We start from the raw sequence: 20,681 nt of genomic DNA on the forward strand, positions 1-20,681 counted from the left end.
ATACAATAATACAATACAATACTTTATTGGCCAAGTATGGTTGGACCCACAAGGAATTTTTCTCCAGTGCATAAGCTTTCAGTGTACATACAGGCAACAAGTGATAGATTCTGATCATCGTAATCAAATACAATCATCATAAATCATAAAATACAACACTCAGTGATACCAGTAGGCCTAGGATACTAAATAAGCAATCAAGATAAATCATACCCTGTTTCCCCAAAAATAAGACCTCCCCAGATAATAAGCCCAATCGGGCTTTTGAGCACATGCACTAAAACAAGCCCTCCCCCAAAAATAAGCCCGCCCTGAAAATATTGCAACACAGCAGCAGCCATGAGGTGACCATTCTCGCCACCTCCTGCACCTCAAAAATAATAAGACCTCCCCAAAAATAAGGCCAAGTGTTTATTTCAGGGGTCAAAAGAAAATAAGACCCTGTCTTATTTTTGGGGAAAACACGGTAATAGGATGCTAAATAAAAGCAATCAACATAGATCATAAAAACCACATTTATTGTCATAAGAGGGTTCCTTGGTGCTCTCTGAGTTTGCCTCTTTTCTGGCAGAGATTTCATTACCTTAGCACTGATGATTTTATCCAGCTTGGTAATGAAACATCAGCCAGAAAATAAGCTCACAGAGCACCAAGCACCAATAAGTCAGCCCTGAGCCAGAAATAGAGAGAGAAGGATGGAAGGAAGGAGAGAGAAAGGAAAGAATGCTCCTTAGGCATGAAAGCCAAGCGACTGTGGGCCAATCACCAGGAAGCATTGAGTTCTAGTCCTGCCTTAGGCATGAAAGCCAGATGGGTGTCTTTGGGACAGTCACTTTCTCTCAGTCCAACTCACCTCCCAGAATTGCTGTTGTGGGGAAAATAGGAGGGGGAAGAGAAGAAAAGGAAAGGAAAGGAAGGAAGGAAGGAAGGAAGGAAGGAAGGAAGGAAGGAAGGAAGGAAGGAAGGAAGAAAGAAAGAAAGAAAGAAAGAAAGAAAGAAGAAAGAATAAGAAAGAAAGAAAGAAAAGAAAGAAAGAAAGAAAGGTCACGCTTATACCTTGATGATTTGTCTTGACCATTCAGAAAGCTGACTTGTTGTGAACTTTACCCAACTTTCTGTCCTCTATCAACAGGTTGCCATCCGCTTTGTGAGTTGTGCGTGGCAGATCTCCACACCGACAGAGGAAGCACCTGTCTCAGGTGCCACGATGTCCATCATCTGCTTCTGAAGGACCACTGCGTGCCAGACTGCCCCGCGGGATTTTACCAACGCGGAGGAGCGTGTCAGAGTGAGTAATAATGCCTGAGAAAACTGGGGTGGGGGTGATGCTAGCAGATGTCAACACATTGGCCATGCCAATTAATTTCTCATCAGATAAATAATTTCACCCCCCCAACCTGTAGCATCTGCTGGCACGAAGCCTTAATGATCAGATTATTCATAGGGACATAAAAAATATTGCTGGGGTAAGTCGAATCAAAAGACTGTCTAATTCTGTGGAATTTCAAGAGACTTTCAAAAGCTGGAAAGAAAGACATCCTCACATTCTCAAGTGACCGATATCCACAACCATCCACCCTCTGGATAGCACATATATAATTATATATCGTCACGGTGAATAGATGTTTATGTAAATGCTAATTTTAATGCGGTCTCGGATGATTTTCTTCTATCGGTTCTGCGTCTAATTGCCCCGATTCCTCCTCCACCACCTGATGTTCTTCCAATGTATTTGATAGCGACTGCCGTAATTGATATTAATATCAGTGGATATTTCTGGCTGGGAAGGAGGAGGGGGTTAGAGTCCATCAACATCTGGACGGGGCCAGGTGTTCGATCATATTAATTTTGTTAGTAATTTTGTTGGGTTATTGCATTCCTTTCTCAATCACTGCAGAGGATGGTGGACAGATTCCCTTCCACCTGGCTAAATCCTTAGTAAAGTAGGATTCACAGTAAGGTAGAAAGTATGGTATAAATACGTATTTTTCAGAGTATAAGACGCACCAAGGTTTTGAAGAGGAAAAAAAAAAAGTTTTTGCACTCTGCAAAGCTCCCCAAAACCAACTCGTTTTCCACAAAAACGGGCCCGTTTCCCCCCCACAAAAAAGGCAGGAATAGCCTTTAGGAAACTTGCAGAGTGATCCTGGGGGGGGGGGGCAAAAACAAGCAAAAAAACCGCCCCTTTTTTTTCAAAAATGGGCCCGTTTTTCAAAAAAAAGGGGTCATGCATAGCCTTTAGGAAGCTTATAGAGTGATTCCGGCGGCTGGGGGGGGGGCAAAATTGAGCAAAAAACGGGCCATTTTCACTCATTTTTGCCCTCCCCATACCCCAGGAGCTCTCTAAATGCCTCCTAAAGGCTATGCATGGCCATTTTGGGGAAGGGGGCAGGGTTTCGGGAGGTAAAAAATGCTGTATTCAGTGTATAAGATGCACCCAGATTTTCAGCCTCTTTTTTGAGGGAAAAAGATGCATCTTATACTCCGAAAAATGTGGTACTATATATATTTTCAAAACAATTAAGAATAATATTTTTCCATACCACCCAAAGGTGAACAAATTCTCTTGAGAAATGAGAAAATATCAATTGTAAAATGAAGAGATTGGATCAGCTTTACCCAACTTGGCACTCATGCAATAATTCAAGGACAAACATATACTGGGTATACGGTCTTCATTATATTCCAGTGGTATATAGTGGTAAAGGCCTCAGCCTGGAAACCAGGAAGCATTGAGTTCTAGTCCCACCTTAGGCCTGAAAGCCAAGTGACTTTGGGCCAATCAACAGGAAGCATTGAGTTCTAGTCCCGCCTTAGACCTGAAAGCCAGGTGACTTTGGGCCAATCACCAGGAAGCGTTGAGTTCTAGTCCTGCCTTAGGCCTGAAAGCCATGTGACTTTGGGCCAATCACTAGGAAGCATTGAGTTCTAGTCCCACCTTAGGCCTAAAAGCCAAGTGACTTTGGGCCAATAACCAGGAAGCAGTGAGTTCATGAAAGCCAGGTGACTTTGGGCCAAGCACCACCAGCAGGCAGTGAGTTCTAGTCCCGCCTCAGACACAAAAGCTAGGTGACTTTGGGCCAATCACCAGGAAGCATTGAGTTCTAGTCCTGCCTTAGGCCTGAAAGCCAAGTGACTTTGGGCCAATCACCAGGAAGCAGTGAGTTCTGGTCCCACCTTAGGCATGAAAGCCAGGTGACTTTGGGCCAATCACCACCAGCAGGCAGTGAGTTCTAGTCCCGCCTCAGACACGAAAGCCAGGTGACTTTGGGCCAATCTCCGGGAAGCAGTGACTCTAGTCCCACCTTAGGCATGAAAGCCAGTTGGGTAATTGTAACCCTCACATCTTATAACCATAATTGTGGAATTGCATTACGGTTGTAACTCAAGAACCACCTGTATAACAGGAGGAAGGATTATGAGGTAGGTTCACTGCCTTGAGTTATTTCTAAAAATAAGAAAGGCAGGATAAAAATAAGTAAGTAAATAAACATGTTTTGATTCAGGCAGGATCCAAGTAAACACCTGGGGAAATTGGCATCATTTTAAAGGAAGATAATTGAGAATCTGAATGCTGCATTATCTTTCACTCTGTGTTTCTATTCTCACTGCCAGCAGAGATGATAGAGTGAACTGGGACATTGGAAATCACCGATTGGGCAAAAACTACATGCATAATGTTTTGGGTGAAACTGTAATTAATAATTATCCAATTAACCCAAGGTAATGTTAAAGTGAATAGAAGCAGAGCCAGACAGAGTGGCTGTTTGTTCTGTAATAATAATAACTAGCTGGATACCCGTGCTTTGCGACGAAACTATGTGATCAGGCAATGCAGGAGAAATCCGGTTCACTCCGGTGACTCAGGAGTGGTCGGTGATTGAAACACAAAAGGGAACATAGAATCTACAATAGGAATATAGGAATACTAGCTGCATACCCGTGCTTTGCGATGTAACCATGTGAGAAATTGGCTCAGTGGTGATCGGTGATTGAAACGCATGAGGGAATATCGCTCCGGTCGCCTTGAGCCCGGAAACAGTTCCGTAGGTGGAAGGCATAGACATTTTGGTGAGGTACCGACATTTAGTACTATAAGCCCCAGACCACTCCTAAGTGAAGAATTGGAATGTCTGCCAGTTTGAACTGAGGTAACAGAATGTGAGGCAACTGGCAGTTGGAACAGAGTTCTTTTCAGGTGGGGAGGGAGAGTAGAACTTAGCATCAGAGCATGTTAATTACTCTATGAGAATTACTAATGATCTGATGATCATTTTTAAAAAATCCTTTCTTAGTGAGCACCTAGAATCCGAGAGGAACATATGTGCCAAATTTCAAGTTTGTAGGCTTTATGGTTCTGGAGATTTTGTGATGAGTGAGTGGTATTTGGCTTTTATATACATAGATTATTATTGTTGATATATTTTCTTGTCTACCTTCTAAGAGAGGAAGATAATAGCACACAGGGATGTACAGATAGTTCTTGAGCTACGACCACAATAGAGTCCAAAATTTTTATTACTGAGACAGTTGTTGGTTAATTAATTAATTAATTCATTCATTCAGAAAATGTATATAGCCGCCTACTTGTTCACAGCGACTCTCGGCAGTTTACAAACAATAAAAAACACAATATTGCCCCATTTTACGAATTATTTTGCCGCAGTTGTTAAGTTAGCCACATGGTTGTTAAGTGAATCTGGCTTCCCCGTTCACCTTGCTGGTCAGAAGGTTCCAAAAGGGGATCACGTGACCCCGGGCATTGCAACCGTCATAAATATGAAGCAATTGCCAAGTGTCTGAATTTGGATCGCATGATCACGGGGAAGCCGCAACGGTTGTAAGTGTGGCAAATGGTCATCAGTCACTTTTTTTGGTGTTGTCGTAACTTCGAACGGTCACGAAACAAACTGTTGCAAGTCGAGGACTACCTGTACTCATATTATTTTTGCAAGAATTCTGTGAGGATAATTTAGAGAAGAAGATCTCGTGATTCCATGGCTGAGTGAAGATTTCAACATTTATTTCCGAGTCCAAAACATTTCTTGTGCGTGCATGGAGTTTGGGAGTCTGCATTTTAAATGCCTTTGTCTCCTTCTTCCCTTCCAGAGTGTCACCCTTCCTGTAAAACCTGCACAGGAGAAGGCCCATTTTCCTGCACTTCCTGTGATCCCAACCTTGTCCTTTCTCACACTGGATCATGCCTCTCAGCCTGTTCCCCGGGATTCTATCAGGATGAGAACCTTCGCTGCAAACGTATGTGGTGCCTCAGTTTCTCATTCTTATTTAGGACTAGCCGATAACCTGGCGTTGTCCGGGTATTTATTTATAGGGGGGGAAATGTCCGGACCAAACATAATTTTTAATATTGGATTTTCCCCCTTACCAGAGAGAGCCCCCCTTGTGGAGTACTGCCATGGCAACTACAATACACACAAAGCAATTTATATATGGATAGATAGATAATGTTTTAGAGAAGTATAGTGATGTGTGTGTGTCTAGGACAGGGGTGTCAAACTCAAGGCCCATGGGACGGATCCAGCCCATGGAGGGCTTAGATCTGACCCGTGGGGACTGCCCTGGAAAAAGCAAAGTCCTGGTCCTCGGTGCCTTTGCTAGCGAAAACGTGTGCCCCCCCCCCCCCAAAGTTCTGTTTTCAGTGGCAGAGGCCTGGAAGAGGCCATCACAGCCGAAAACAAAACAACAAACTAAACACAAAACAAAAAGAGAACTGTTTCCCCTTTTGGATTTCAGCATGGAAGAAGGGACAGGAAAGGAGAAAGTCAAAGAGGAAAGTCAAAGAACAGGAGGAAAGATGGGAAGAGAGCAAGGAAGGAAAATAAGGAAAGAGGGAAGAAAGAATGAAGAGGGAAGGAAAAAAGAAAAAGGAAGGAAGGAAGGAAGGAAGGAGGAAGGAAATGAGTGAAGGAAGGAAGGAAGGAAGATTGTAATGAGAGTAAGGGAGGGTCTGAGGGAAGTACTGTCTTAGCACTTGGCCACCACGGGCACCTTCGACACGAGTGATGTCGAGCTGGCCATGCCCCCTTGGCCATGCCTCCCAGCTCCCCGAGGTCAAACTCAACCCTGATGCGGCCCTCAATGAAATCGAGTTTGACACCCCTGGTCTAGGACAACTGGCTGTGTCCAACGCACCACAGCCAACTTGCCATGGCCAAGTCGCTATGAATGGTCGCTAAATAAATGATTGCAAGTTGAGGACAATCTGTCAATTATAGGGTCATTTGTTGCGTGGCCGTGTGATATTTGTGCATCCCGATTCGTGCAACCTACTAAAGACATGGCTTGCTAGATACACCAAAATGATTGGCATTGTGCCAGTGCACTGAGCCAGGATTTCTCCACCTTGCCAACTTTAAGACGTGGGGACTTCAACTCCCAGAATACATTTCTGCTTCAGAAGCTACACTGACCGAATTCACACAATACACTAATACAAACTGAGCAAATTGCATTATAGACCTTCTCTAGGACATTTCCATGTTTGGGACATGTGAAATGATCATTACCTTGACTCCCACAGAACAGAAAGGAGAAAAATCCAACTAAAATTAAGACGGTGGCATTAATCAGGATCTTTAGGGTAGCACGTTGTACAATAGGCCGAGAAAGTTACAATTAAAAGAGACTGCCGAAAAGAGGCTTGCAATAAATCCCAAACATTTCTATCAAGCGCTTCTAGTAACTCTGCAGCCCAAACCAATCTAAGTAGCTGACACTGTATGCTTTATATTGCTTTTACGCCGCCCGCTTTGAATAATATGTCACTGGTATATTTGAAGGTTGGTAAATGGTAATGCAGCTCATCATTAGCCGTTCCTTCGCTCTGTTAATCCACAGATCTTCCTAATGTTACAGTTGTTAATTAATTAAGCCTTGTGACACTCTCTGGAATTGATAAAGTGAATGAGATGCTATAGCATAGAAAATTAGATACCAGCGATATGATAGGATGGATTAGATTGAGAGAAGTGGGCAGGCAGCGTGGAATTGTGTCTCCTTAAACTTAAAGGAAGAAAGTTAGGGCAGAAGAAAGGTTTAGCTTTTGACTGTGATTACTTGGAAGCTGTACTAACTCAAGAGTTCATACAGTATGTTCGTTCTTGTTTGCTCTATCATCTTCTGGACAACTGAATGGAGCTTAGTGTGTGCTGGCTGGATGCCCTTCCTGTTGCCAAGGCGGAGTTTTTTCCCCCCCAGCAGATATATTCTCATTGTGCCCAAAGAGAGAAATATCAGCCTCTGCTTACGATCGAACTCACAGCATCTTGATTGTGAGGCTGGCTAGGGAATTCTGGGATTTGAAGTCCACACTTTTTCAGAGTGGCCAAGTTTGGGGAACACTATGTTAAAGTGTCTATGGAGATTCTCAGTCATCCAGGTTACGGTTATCCCAAAGTGACCCCCCTCGTTCCACACCAAAGCACACTCAGAGCCAAAGATAAGTTACGGCATTTAATTAACAGACAGACAGGTCCTTGGCAGCAAACCGGCACAGACAAGCTTGGGCAGGAATCCAGCACAGATAAGCCATGGAAGCAACCCAGCCTGCCAAGCTCACAATCATGTTCTCCAACATTAGTTCCTTCATTGACTTCTGCAAAAGGGGCATGTGCACAAGCAGTCCTTTTTATAGTCTGGAGAGGAGCCTAATGACCACCAGCTGAGTGTAATTACCTCCTGTACTTGAGCAACTGTTCTTGACGCCTATTAGCTCTTCGGTGCTGGGCATCCAGGAACAACTCACTGCTGGCATCCAGCTCACTCTCCCTTGTCTCCTCCCCACGGTCAAGGCTCAGGTGCCTCCTGGTGGCCAACCAACCTCTCTGCGCCCTGCTCGGAGTTGGAACCCTGTCCAGGGTCCTCTACATCCTCCAGAGCCGACTCAGAGGGCCCCTCGCTGTCAGAGTCTGGTGGCAGCTCCAACGGCTCCTGCTGGGCCACAACAAGTGTCTATGGAGATTCTCAGTCATCCAGGTTATGGTTATCCCAAAGGTACTTTTTCAAGAGGCCACTGGATTTTCTGGTTTTTTCTTCGAAGCTGAAGAAGCTTCTTGGATAAAAAGTGAAATGTCTTCAAAGAAAAACCAGGAAATCCAGTGGTTTTCTTTGAAAAGCACCTTTGGGACTATGTTAAAGTGTTGCAGGGCTCTATCCGCTCTAGATTTCTGGGTGTCAGGTGTCAGGGAAACCAGAAGATCCAGACGGTTCAAATGGGTATAAAGATTTATTGCAAGCTTAAGCACTCTACAAAAATCTGAGCTACTAACAGCCAAAGCAGGTAAATATTTGTAAAAGCTTTTTTTTTTTAATTTCAATTAAAAAAAAGCTAGGTTAACTTTTGGTTCAGGGCTGTCCTCCACTGCTATGCCTATCAATGATGAAGTGGAAAAAAACACTTGTCTTTATAGAAATAAATAGCATCCCTACTTCTTATAATGCTTGGACTTATCCAAAGTGTTTTATATATGTAGCTCAGTAATTTAGTTAAAAAAAAAATCTCTGTGTTGCAAGTTGTCCCTCCATAAAAAGACTTCTGAAGTCTTCTTTGAAATGGAGATGTGGAACTTGTAAGTCTTACAGCTTCGTTTCTTAATGTGAAATCGGTCTTGATGTTTTATCTTTCTTTCCAGCTTGCAGTGACTCGTGTTTGACTTGTGATTCGAGATCCCACTGTACATCTTGCAAAGACCCATCCAAAGTCTTACTCTTTGGAGAGTGCCAGTATGATAAATGTCCATCACAATATTTCCTTGAATTGTCTACCAGGACGTGCAAAGGTGAAGGAAATTCCAAAAATGGTCATGTTGAGTCTTAGTAACAACTAGTTGATAAAGATGAATGTGTTTAGCTTTGTAAATCCCTCCAAGACCTCCTCCCCTCTCCTCTTCTCAAAATTGGTTCATTTATTGATTAGATTTTTTTAAGCAGATTTTTTAAAATTATTTTTTCCCTTCCACAACACCTTACAGTCATTTATATCAACATTGTTATGTCATCATACGGTACATATATATAATATTTACGCTTCTATATTTAACATCTTTATACACAGTTCTATATATATTATCTATATGTTTTTTTGGCTTGATTAATTTATTCTGCCTTTGCAGCCATTTGTACCAATTGTTCCAAATTTCATAATATTCCGACTCTTCTTTATCTTTTAATTTCAGTGTTAATTTGTCCATCCCTGCACAATCCAAAGTTTTTTTTTTATCACTAATTCATCCGAGGGGGTATTATTTTGTTTCCAGCTTTGGGCAAATGCTATTCTAGCTGTAGTTAGCAGATGTGTTAATATGTCCTTAATTTTCTTTGTATATTTCCCTTTGCTTATTTATTAGATTTTTTATCCCACTTTTATTACTTTTATAAGTAAGACAGTAAACATACATTATAGTCCTTCCACCTACCTTTTTTCCTCCATAACAACAACCCCTGTGAGGTGAGTGGGTTGGCAGAATGAGAATTCACAGTCTTTTGGTGATTGACCCCAGAATCAACCAATCAGCTTTCATGCCTAGGTGGGGACTAAAACTCATTGTCTCCTGTCATTGGCCCAATGTACCCAGCCGACTTTCATAGCTAAGACAGGACTAGAACTCACTGTCTCCTGGTCATTGACCAAAAGTCACCCAACTGGATTCATGCTAAGCCAGAACTGGAACTCACAGTCACTTCTTTCTAGGGCAGCACCTTAACCACCACATCAAACTGGGTAACTGGTCGTATAGATTAAAACTCAGCTGGTGTCAGGCCTGCAGCGGTTCCTTTAAGAATCTTTGGCCTGCCACACCCTCATTGGGGGGGGGGGGATAGCAAGGGGTTAGAATGTGTGTTTTCCAAATAAAAGCTCAAGGTCATCTTTTGTCTCCGCACCTTGTACCTGACCCGAAGCAGCTGGGCGTGGGTGCTAGGTGAAAGAAGAAGATTGGACCATGTGATGGATTGTGGTTTTGGGGACAAGATCATGAACTTTTAACTGGGTGGGATTCTGATGTAATTTCCAGTATTGGGATTTCATAGCATAATGCAAGATATCTGATTTATTAAATTGGAACTTTAAGGATCGTTTTGCCTTGGACTCTGATTTAATTCTACATGATACTTGGAACGCTGACAGCTGGTTTCATATATTTGTTGGAAATGTTGCAAGTGTCAGGGTTCCAAATAGCATCCCAAAAGTAAATCAGAGTCCAAGGCAAATACCGTTCAAAGTTCCAATTTATTAGAGAGCATGTTGGCACATCTGGGAAAACCTGAACCTGAAAGCTTTCTGGTTCTCCCCACCTAGTTGAAAGTTCAAGATCTTTTCCCCCACACCCACAAGTCCATCCATGGTCCAATCTCCCACTGCCATGTCGGCAGTTCCCACCCATCCAGTTCCGGTCAGGTGCAGAGGTGCAAGAGAAAGGATGACCTTGGCTTTTTAGAAAGAATGTTGTTATGGCCTACATATCATCAAAATCCGTACAATCCCCCCTCCCACTTCCCCACAATAGAAAACGCCTAGTAGAATAACAGAAGTGTGGCAGGCCCGAGATCAAAGAAAAGATGGCTGCAGGCCTGGCAGGAAGTGTTCTTCAGTAGAGGTGGGTCTTCAGACCCCCCCAAGCGAGCCAGCCAGGTCCTGGTGTCATGTTCCAAAAAAAAAAGAAAATCCACTACCAGAAGAAGATTGCGGTCTTGCTCTTTTCTGACCCGAACAAAATTGCATTATAAATATATTATCCAAGGGAAATTCTTTCCATCTTCTTTAGTGACTTATCTCATAATTAGCTATCCTGAGACCGACTGATCTTGTTCCTTTTTAACAATCAAGGATGAAAATAAGGAGCAGAACCTCTGATTAATGAGGGCCTCTTTATTCATGAATTTGCTAGCTCAGGAAACGAATACGTTTGGAGCAAAATGGAATCTAGAATTCAGGGTAGTCGGATGAAGACGGAAAGCAGGGCCAAGAAAGGGTCGAAAATCAATCTAGGGCTGAATCTGGTAATATTTAACCAGATGTTAAAATAATAGTGTTGGATTGAAATTCCATATGGTTATCTCGGGGACTGAGATAAGCTATCCTAGGTGATATGCTGAGAATTTGGCCGAAAGATCCAAAGAATGTCTCTGCACTTCTGCTTATCACAGCTACTTATCAGAGAGATAATTTTTGCTTTCATCTAATTCTAAATCCAACAAACCTTCTTCTCCAGAACTGAAGAAATTTCTTGGATGAGAAGTGAAATGTTTTTTTTTGGGGGGAAACACCTCAAGAAAATCCAGTTGCCTTTTGAAAAGCACCTTTGGGACAACCATGACTTGGGTGATTGAGAATTCACGTAGGGAACTTTCTTCTAATGTCCAATAAATCCCCATCCTCTTTGCATCTCGAGAAAATGCATTGGATTGTTGTTATCCTGAGGAAATATTTAACCAGATGTTAAACTAATAGTGTTGGATTGAAATTCCACATGGCTATCTCAGGGAGTGAGATAAGCTATCCTAGGTGATATGCTGAGAATTTGGCCGAAAGATCCAAAGAATGTCTCTGCACTTCTGCTTATCACAGCTACTTATCAGAGAGATAATTTTTAAGAGTTGTCTTCCAAAAAGCTCTAAAAACCATCATCATCTTCTCCTCCTCCTTCTCTCTTCCTCCTCCTTTCTTCCTCTTCCTCCTCCTGTTCTTCTTGTTCTCTCCTCCTCCTCGTCTCCATTCCTATCTTCTCCCCCATTTTCTCTCGGCCAATCTGCTCTCTCCAATACAACAGAAGAGCTATTTCTGTGGGTGACCTCTTTAATGACGGGAAGCCGTTTTCCATTTCTCTGTTTCTTTATTTGATACAGATTTTCTGCCTCAGAGAGTTGCAAGGAATAAGGTAGACAATGGGCAAGCAAAGTCAATGGGGGAGACCAGATTTGTTTAATGATGACATGATTCATTTAACTGCAATGATTTGCTTAACAAAACCTGGCAGAAAAGAACAAAAAAACAGGCGTGACTCACGTAACAACTGCCTTGCTTAACAACTGTTCTTAGTTTGGACGTAAGCCTATCTATATTTTAGGGTTATGTCAATAGTTGGAGAATGTTCCTGTTAACTTCATTCAAAACAGAGTTGGTGGAAACTCTGGAGCAGTGTTTCTCAACCTTGACAATTTTAAGAGCTGTGAACTTCAACTCCCAGAATTCCACAACTTTTAAAAGAGTCCCATGTTGGCCAGGGAATTCTGGGAATTGAAATCCATACCTCTTAAAAGAGTCTCATGCTGTCCGGGGAATTCTGGGAATTGAAATTCTGGGAATTGAAATCCACACCTCTTAAAAGAGTCTGATGCTGGCTGGGGAATTCTGGGAATTGAAATCCACACCTCTTAAAAGAGTCTGATGCTGGCCAGGGAATTCTGGGAATTGAAATCCACACCTCTTAAAAGAGTCTCATACTGGCCAGGGAATTCTGGGAATTGAAATTGTGGGAATTGAAATCCGGACCTCTTAAAAGAGTCTCATGCTGGCTAGGGAATTCTGGGAATTGAAATCTACACCTCTTAAAAGAGTCTGATGCTGGCCGGGGAATTCTGGGAATTGAAATTGTGGAAATTGAAATTGATTGATTTGATTGATTTCCGGACCTCTTAAAAGAGTCTCATCTTAAAAGAATCTGATGCTGGCCGGGGAATTCTGGGAATTGAAATTGTGGGAATTGAAATCCAGACTTCTTAAAAGAGTCTCATGCTGGCTGGGGAATTCTGGGAGTTGAAATCCACACCTCTTAAAATTATCAAGGTTGAGAAACATTTGCTCTGGAGGCTACAGAAAGTGGAGTTGTAGACCACACACAGCTACAGAGGTGGACTCCATTTGAACAGAAATGTATCTGACTTTCCCCCGCAAAAAAAATCTTAGCCACCTGCCCACGTCTATTTGCTTATCTCTTGTCTCATCTTTTCAGCTTCATGAACAGTCACCATCAGTGTCATACAAACTTCAAAGATCCCAAATCCATTGATTAGTGAGACATAAATGTCAAGTCGGCCTGGTCGCAGTTTGATTCCCTTCTCTACGGTTCTTTTACTCTTCCCTTCAAACAATTCCTTTTTTTTTTTTTTTGGGTCTCCCTGATGTGGAAATGTGCCGAGATGAAGATGAACCTTGGGCTCTTCCGACAATCTACTTCTTCGCCGCATTCCGTTTCTGGAAACGGTGTTTGAACTGCTGAGCCAATGTCACCTTCCCTTGTCAATCTGGCCGGCTTAATTAGCTGCGTTTGTGGAGAAATCCCACTGGCCCCAGTCATTGAGAGAGAAAAGATTGACGGCTTCCCTGGGCGGCCTGCCTGGGCTGATCAGCGCTCTAGCCACTAGGGAGGATGACTGTCGCGCCTTTGGATGGCTGGGGAAAAAAAAAGAGCAGCTGTGATTATGTTAACATAATTGGGAAAAAACGCGAAACTCCAAGGGAAGAATTTGCGTTATTTTAAGACCATCTCCTCTGGCGTTCCTTCCCCGAGTCTTACATCTGTTCTGCTGTTTTTCCTTTGCCCTTCAGTGCGTCTGCAGACGAGTCGTGGCGTGATGGATGAAATGGGGGAGGTATAAAGGGAGAAAGAACGTGGTGGCTCTGGGAGGAACGCTCTCTTTTATTGTCTTGTTCCAGAGTGCGACTGGAGCTGCAATGTTTGCCACGGCCCCAACCATACGGATTGCCTGCAGTGCATGGAGGGGTATTTTCTCCAGCAAGGAGCCTGCGTTGAGCACTGTCTGCCGGCATTTTATAGGGAATCCGAAACGTGTAAAAGTAAGTCTTGGCACAGGGCAGTGGTGGGTTAAGGATCCCGTTGCAACCGGTACGTTGCAATGGGGCCGGGTGTCTACTGCCCGCGACACTCCAGCTGCTCGGCGGAGCGTCATGCAGTTGCTTTATACCCCGATCGGCTCAAATAGAGCTAAAGAGAGCGGGGAAGCAGGTGGGCCGTCTGGAGCACCATACTGGTACGGTCCCAGGAGGCACCGGTACGCCCAGTTGTATCCTACCACTGGCACAGGCGGAGTTAATATTCAGCCAGTTCTCTCTGATTCGGGTAAACCTGTAGCAGCGGCTATGGAGGCTCCGCCCACCTGCCCCGACCTAATGCACGAGCACTGTGCATGCGCAGAGATGGCACGTGCGCTCACATTTGCAAACCGGAAGGGAAGGGAATCCCACCCCTGTACTTAAGGTACCATTTTGTGCGATCACCTTCTTGGCAAGAACTCAGGAACAAAAGTCTTCAGTCTAATGAATTGAACTAATTGTCTCCTGCAAACTCCACTCCCCTTTTGCTCCTCTTTATTCCCTATCGGAGGGGCCATTCACCATCCACCTGTGCCTTTACTCCCAAATCAGCCCTTGTTCCGTAACTGTTTCCTTTTCCTGGCAACTCTGTGCATGCGCACACTGGGAACAGGCTTCAGCTGTTCTTCCGCCTCACTGATGTCTGACTCTGGAGGCAGCTGATAACTGGTATGCGACTCTGGCCCTCTCTCTGCCTCCGACACAGAGCCTTCATCAGAGCCTTCCCCAGACTCCAGGACTGGCCCATGTTCCTCCCCAACCTCCACACTGTCTGAGCCTGCCACCAGCTCCACCGGTCGCTGGCAGGCCACAACAGGGTAGGAGAAGCATAGAATGAATCGCTGTATCCTATGTAAGTAGGGAAACACTCCTTTCTGAGTTTCTTCTGGGGCTTTGCAGGATGCGATGATGACAACTGCCTCCAGTGTGACGGGCCGGGGAAATGCGTGCGCTGCCAGGCTCCCTTCCTGCTCCTGGATTCCCAATGCGTCTTGTCTTGTGGAAAGCGGTACTACGGAGACCACGGAGGGCAGATATGCCTAGGTAAACGAATTAGCACGTTAAAAGTTAAAACATGCTTGATGCCCAGAGCAATCGTGAGTAATTTGATGGCAATGGTTCAGAGTTAACTTCCCTCGACTATCAGTAATGGAGTTACATAACCGCGGCCTTGTTTCCCTGGTTGAAAACGCCTATCGTAGCATCTTGCTTTTCCTTTCGTGCTAGCTTGCCCCGAGGGATGCTTGGAGTGTGACAATTCCACCGGATGCCGAGTTTGTAATTCCACGACATTTCTCCAGGAAGGCCTTTGCGTGGCTGACTGTGGGCGCGGCGTCTACCACGACCCCCGAAATCGGCAGTGCAAATGTGAGTTTCCCCCTCCAGCCATTACAGATATAATCTGATTGAGCCCTAGTGTCTCATGTTTAAGAGAGCCGAGGTGGCGCAGTGGTTAAATGCAGCACTGCAGGTTACTTCAGCTGACTGCAGTTCTGCAGTTCGGCTGTTCAAATCTCACCGGCTCAAGGTTGACTCAGCCTTCCATCCTTCCAAGGTGGGTAAAACGAGGACCCGGATTGTTGGGGGCAATATGCTGACTCTGTAAACCGCTTAGAGAGGACTGAAAGCCCTATGAAGCGGTATATAAGTCTAACTGCTATTGCTATTGCTATTTAAAAAAAACAAAACAAAACAGTGATTTTACAAGAATGGAAACTGGTTCACGCGACACACTGGACTACAGAGCTGAAGAAGATTCTTGGGTGAGAAGCGAAACCCCTTCAAAGAAAAACGAAGGAAGTCCAGGACTGGATGACTGAGAATCTTCCATGGACACGCTGAACCACAGTTTGTCTCAACCATGGCTTGTTGAATCAACCTCTCCAAAGTTGGCCACTTGAAGACTTGTGGACTTCAGCTCCCAGAATTCCCTAGCCAGGCTGGCTGGCTGGGGAATCCTGGGAGTTTTTATTTTAATTATTTAGTTTGTCGAACATGTATAAGATAACAGGTATAAGTATAAACATGGAAATGAACAAGGGGAATGAGTACTAATAGATGGGGACAGTAGGACAGGGAGGTAAGGCACTGGTGCGCTTATTCACGCCCCCTTTACGGACCTCTTAGGAATGGGGTGAGGTCCTCAGTAGACAGTTTAAGGTTGAAGCTGTTTGAGGGTTTGAGGAGGTAACAACGGAGTCAGGTAGAGCATTCCAGGCGTTGACCACTCTGTTGCTGAAGTCGTATTTTCTGCAATCGAGTTTGGAGCAAATTTACCTTGAGTTTGTATCTATTGTTTGCGAGTGTATTATTGAGGTTGAAGCTGAAGTAATCATTGACAGGTAGGACATTGTAGCAGACAATTTTGTGTACTAGGGTGAAGTCAGACCGTAGGCCAAGTTTGGAGACCCCTGGAATAAATCGTCAAGCTTGAATACCTACAGTGCACTAAGTTATAAACCATGATTTGTAATCCGTGGTGACTGAGTCCACACATTAACATTCGCTGAAGTGCTTCCAAGCACATGATGATTTATTGGGTTGGGAATTGTCAGTTTGAAGAAACCTGGCATATTTCTGCCTGTGTCACACTGGGGACAAATTTTAGAGGAAATTTTTTGCCGTCCTGCAAACTGCAGCTCTGAGAATTTAAGACGATGAAGCATTTTAAACAGAATATACCTTTGCAGTACATTCAATCTACTGTGCAGGATGTTCACTAATGTTGGTTTTATGTCTCTCTATTTCCCCCCCCTCATTTCTCCTGAAGCATCCTGACTATTTTTAAATTGCTAGAAATTTCTTCTTGAGACTCTGGCTATCCTCTTTCCCCCCCATACAGATAGTCCTTGACTTACAACAGTTCATTTAGTGACTGTTCAAAGTTACAACAGCACTGAAAAAAGTGACACATGTTTCACACTTACGGATGTTGTAGCATCCCCACGGCCAGATGATCAAAATTATATTCATATTCTATTCCATTGCATTCCACTCTTCTATTCTATTCTATTCTATTCCTTATTTCACTTCATTCCATTCTATTTTATTCTGTTCTGTTCTATTCTATTCTACTCTATTCCATTCCTTTCCTTAGTCTATTCTATTCTACTTACTCTACTCTACTCCATTCCTTATTCTATTCCATTCCATTCTATTCTATTTTATTCTATTATATTCTACTCTATTCCATTCCATTCCTTATTCCATCCTATCCTATCCTATCCTATCCTATCCTATCCTATCCTATCCTATCCTATCCTATCCTACTCCATTCCATTCTTTATTCTACTCTACTCTACTCTACTCTACTCTACTCTACTCTACTCTACTCTACTCTACTCTACTCTACTCTACTCTACTCTATTTTCTCTTCTCTTCTTTGTTCCATCTTTGAGGACTCCTGTTAACCATCAATTTCTGATGGATTTTGCATACTGGTGCCCAAACTTCAGTGACTTTATATGTTACGGAAGGAGTGTTGTGCAAGAATAATTAATATAGAGTGAATTTTGATGAGTTTTCTTTCTTTCTTTCTTTTGTTTTAGCTTCTGGGCCTTTAGCTCCTGGGTTCAATGCCAAGAGCCTCCTCTTGGTAGGAATTGGGGGGCTGAAACTACTAGATGGTTCCTTGCTGGAAGTAGAAAACCTAGAGAGCTATGGAGAAGACCTCCTCTTTCGCGTGGCAGCCCTTCCCACCAATGGCAGGCTGGTAGTCCTGGCTGAAGGGAAAGAAAGAGAACAGGACCATTTCAGCTGGGAAGATGTGAAGGAAGAGCGTGTTTTCTTCATCCACGACAAAATGAAATCCAGGTGATTTAGTGGTTCATTACCTCTTCTGTATGAGGAGAAGCCGAGGTGGCACAGTGGTTAAATGCAGCACTGCAGGTTACTTCAGCTGACTGCAGTTCTGCAGTTCGGCTGTTCAAATCTCACTGGCTCAGGGTTGACTCAGCCTTCCATCCTTCCGAGGTGGGTAAAATGAGGACCCGGGTTGTTGTTGGGGGCAATATGCTGACTCTGTAAACTGCTTAGAGAGGGCTGAAAGCCCTATGAAGCGGTATATAAGTCTAACTGCTATTGCTATAGATTAGAGAATATGGGGTGAATGGGAGAAGGTCCTCCACAGAATTCTGTCAGAGTGTGCACAAGTCTTATCGCGTGTATCAACCGGAAGCAAGAACAGCCAACAGTGGCTTGTATCAAATAATGGTTTTTATCTAAATGGGAATATAGGAATAGAATCTACAATAGGGATATAGGAATACTAGCTGGATATCCGTGCTTTGCGACGTAACCATGTGAGAAATTAGCTCAGTGGTGATTGTTGATTGAAACGCATCAGGGAATATTGCTCCTGATGCCTTGAGTCCAGAAGCAGTTCCATAGGTGGAAGGCATAGACATTTTGGTGAGATACTGACGTTTAGTACTGTAAGGTGCCCCAGACCGCTCCTGAGTGAAGGAGAGAAATGTCTGCCAGTTTGAACTGAGGTAACGGAATGTGAGGCAACTGGCAGTTGGAACAGAGTTCTTTTCAGGTGGGGAGGGGGAGTAGAATTCCTTAGCATCAGAACGTGTTAATTACTGTATATGAAATGCCAATGATCTGATGTTCATTTCGAAAAATCCTTTCTTAGCGAGCACCTAAAAACCAAGGGGAACATACAGGCCAAATTTCAAGTTTGTAGGCTTTACAGTTTGGGAGATTTCGTGATGAGTCGGTGGTATTTGCCTTTTATAGTATATAGATTATACATATAGCAGGGAAGAAACTCGATGAACAAAAAACACTCTAGCAGGGCCTCCTCTTATTACACAGGCTCTTAAAGGGATAACAGCCAAAGATCCTGCTGACTCATTCCCATCTTTGCTTCAACTGGTCAGCTGTTAAATTATCACCTTGACACCTTCAAACTGGGCTGAAATTCTGGAAGCTGCATTGTAATTGATGTTCCTAAGCCTTTCCCATGAACACGGGCATTGTTTTAGATTCAGACTTCAAAATCTTGAAGGTCTTCATAAACACAGTGTGCCACTTTGGAACCTTCAAGAAGATGTAAGGGGTTGAAAGTGAAAGTCCTTTGGTGAAATCTAAATTTATGGGCAGATTTGAAAAAGGGCATAAGAGATTCATTTCTGGCTCTGAAACCAAGAGACTGTCCTATGTCAATACAGTCTGGTGTAGAAGCTGAAATACACCAAGTGAATAAGAGGAAGAGTGGGAAAGGAAAGAAGAAAGATAGGAAGAGAGGGATAGGAGAGAGGGTAAGGGGGAAGATGAGGAGGATAAGGAGGAGTGGAATGAAGAGAAAGGAGAAGGAGAAAAGAAGGGGAAGTGGAGTAGAAAAGGATGATGGAGGGAAGAAAGGAGGTAGGAGAGAGGTAGAAGAAAGGTGTATGGAGAGCAGAAGAGCTAATAATGGGTTTTTATCTTTCTGGGTGTTGATGGCAAGAGGAACCGATGTAATTACGGTACTACTTAATACAATAGGATATTGGCTATGTAATAGTATACATGTGATTATATGTTATGAAAATGGAAAATAAAAAAGTATATTTAAAAAAAAATACAGCCTGGTGTAGGGGTTAAAGTATTAGCCTAGAAACCAGGAGAACTGTGAGTTCTAGTTTTTTCTTAGGTATGAAAGCTGGCTGGGTGACGTTGGGCCAGTCTTTGTCTCCGCCCATCCCATCTTATAGAGTAGTTGTTGGCGGGCAAAATAAGCTGCACCATAGAGAGTATTTTAACTTACTGCGCCTGTGTCTGGTTTGCCAATTGCCCAGTGGCAGATAGGACAGCGCTCCAGAGGGTCAACGTCATTGCCCAGAGGATCATGGGTTGCCCTCTCCCCTCTTTGGAAAAGCTTTATAGCTCCCGCTGCCTTAAGAAAATTCAAAACATCCTTAAAGATCCATCTCATCCTGGGCACCGCCTTTTTTCGAACTATTACCATCTGGCAGACGGTAATAAAAAAACAAGGACAAATAGGCTGAAAAACAGTTTCTATCCCAGGGCAGTAACTTTATTGAATTCTGTCTACTGTATAGTGCAATATCAATGCAATATCAGAGGTTTTCAATTCAGTTGTATAGAATCCAAAGGGATGTGTGTTTGTGTTTTATTTTATAGTTATAATGTACACTGAAGATGGCATTTAATTTCATTGAATGAGGTGCAATGACAATAAACTAAACTAAATTAAACTAAACTAAACTAAACTGAGGATAAGAGCATTACTATGAAGCCTTGAATTAAACAATAACAAATAAAAGTAGGTTTCATTTGGAAACACTTGAAAGCCCAGAAAAATAAACAGCTGCTATTCTTCTGGGTGAATGAAAATGTGTACCTCTCTACATAGTGATAGTAATTAATTACATTTACCGGTATATTTTTCCTGCGGAAAAATCAGGTGGAACAACGGCTGATGATCTCTTTCTATCGGTTCACCATAGAAAGTGTCCTCACATATTGCATTATAGTATGGTACGCTGGTTTAACAGCTGCGGATAGGAAGGCACTACAGAGAGTGATCAATTTGGCACAAGAAACCATTGGTTGCCCTCTTAACCCTTCTGGATGACATCGCCAGGTCTCACTGCTTTAGCAGAGTAAGGAAGATATTCAGAAATGATTCACACCCTGGTCAGTGTCTCTTTGCACTTCCACCATCGGGCAGAAGACATCAAAGTATATCCAGCCGAACAAATAGTTTAAAGATAGTTTCTATCCTTGTGCCGTCAGACTTTTAAATACAATCACAATCACTCCATGCACACGCTAGTTTTTTTTTTCTTTCTTTTTTCACTTCCGCTATAATTTTGCACCA

At 43.2% G+C, this 20,681-nt stretch overlaps 1 protein-coding gene across 1 annotated transcript in view; it reads left to right on the plus strand.

Moving 5' to 3' along the window:
- FRAS1 (Fraser extracellular matrix complex subunit 1) overlaps nt 1-20,681 on the plus strand; it is a 224,195-nt gene that overhangs the window by 52,664 nt on the left and 150,850 nt on the right. The window contains exons 12-18 of the mRNA XM_032224319.1: nt 1,133-1,288; nt 5,110-5,256; nt 8,652-8,798; nt 13,673-13,813; nt 14,750-14,893; nt 15,077-15,183; nt 17,370-17,662. Coding sequence (XP_032080210.1) covers nt 1,133-1,288; nt 5,110-5,256; nt 8,652-8,798; nt 13,673-13,813; nt 14,750-14,893; nt 15,077-15,183; nt 17,370-17,662 — 1,135 coding nt within the window. The remainder of the gene's footprint in view (nt 1-1,132; nt 1,289-5,109; nt 5,257-8,651; nt 8,799-13,672; nt 13,814-14,749; nt 14,894-15,076; nt 15,184-17,369; nt 17,663-20,681) is intronic.

This window comes from Thamnophis elegans, chromosome 9 (assembly GCF_009769535.1).
Source record: "Thamnophis elegans isolate rThaEle1 chromosome 9, rThaEle1.pri, whole genome shotgun sequence".
Classification (NCBI taxonomy): Eukaryota; Metazoa; Chordata; class Lepidosauria; order Squamata; family Colubridae; genus Thamnophis; species Thamnophis elegans.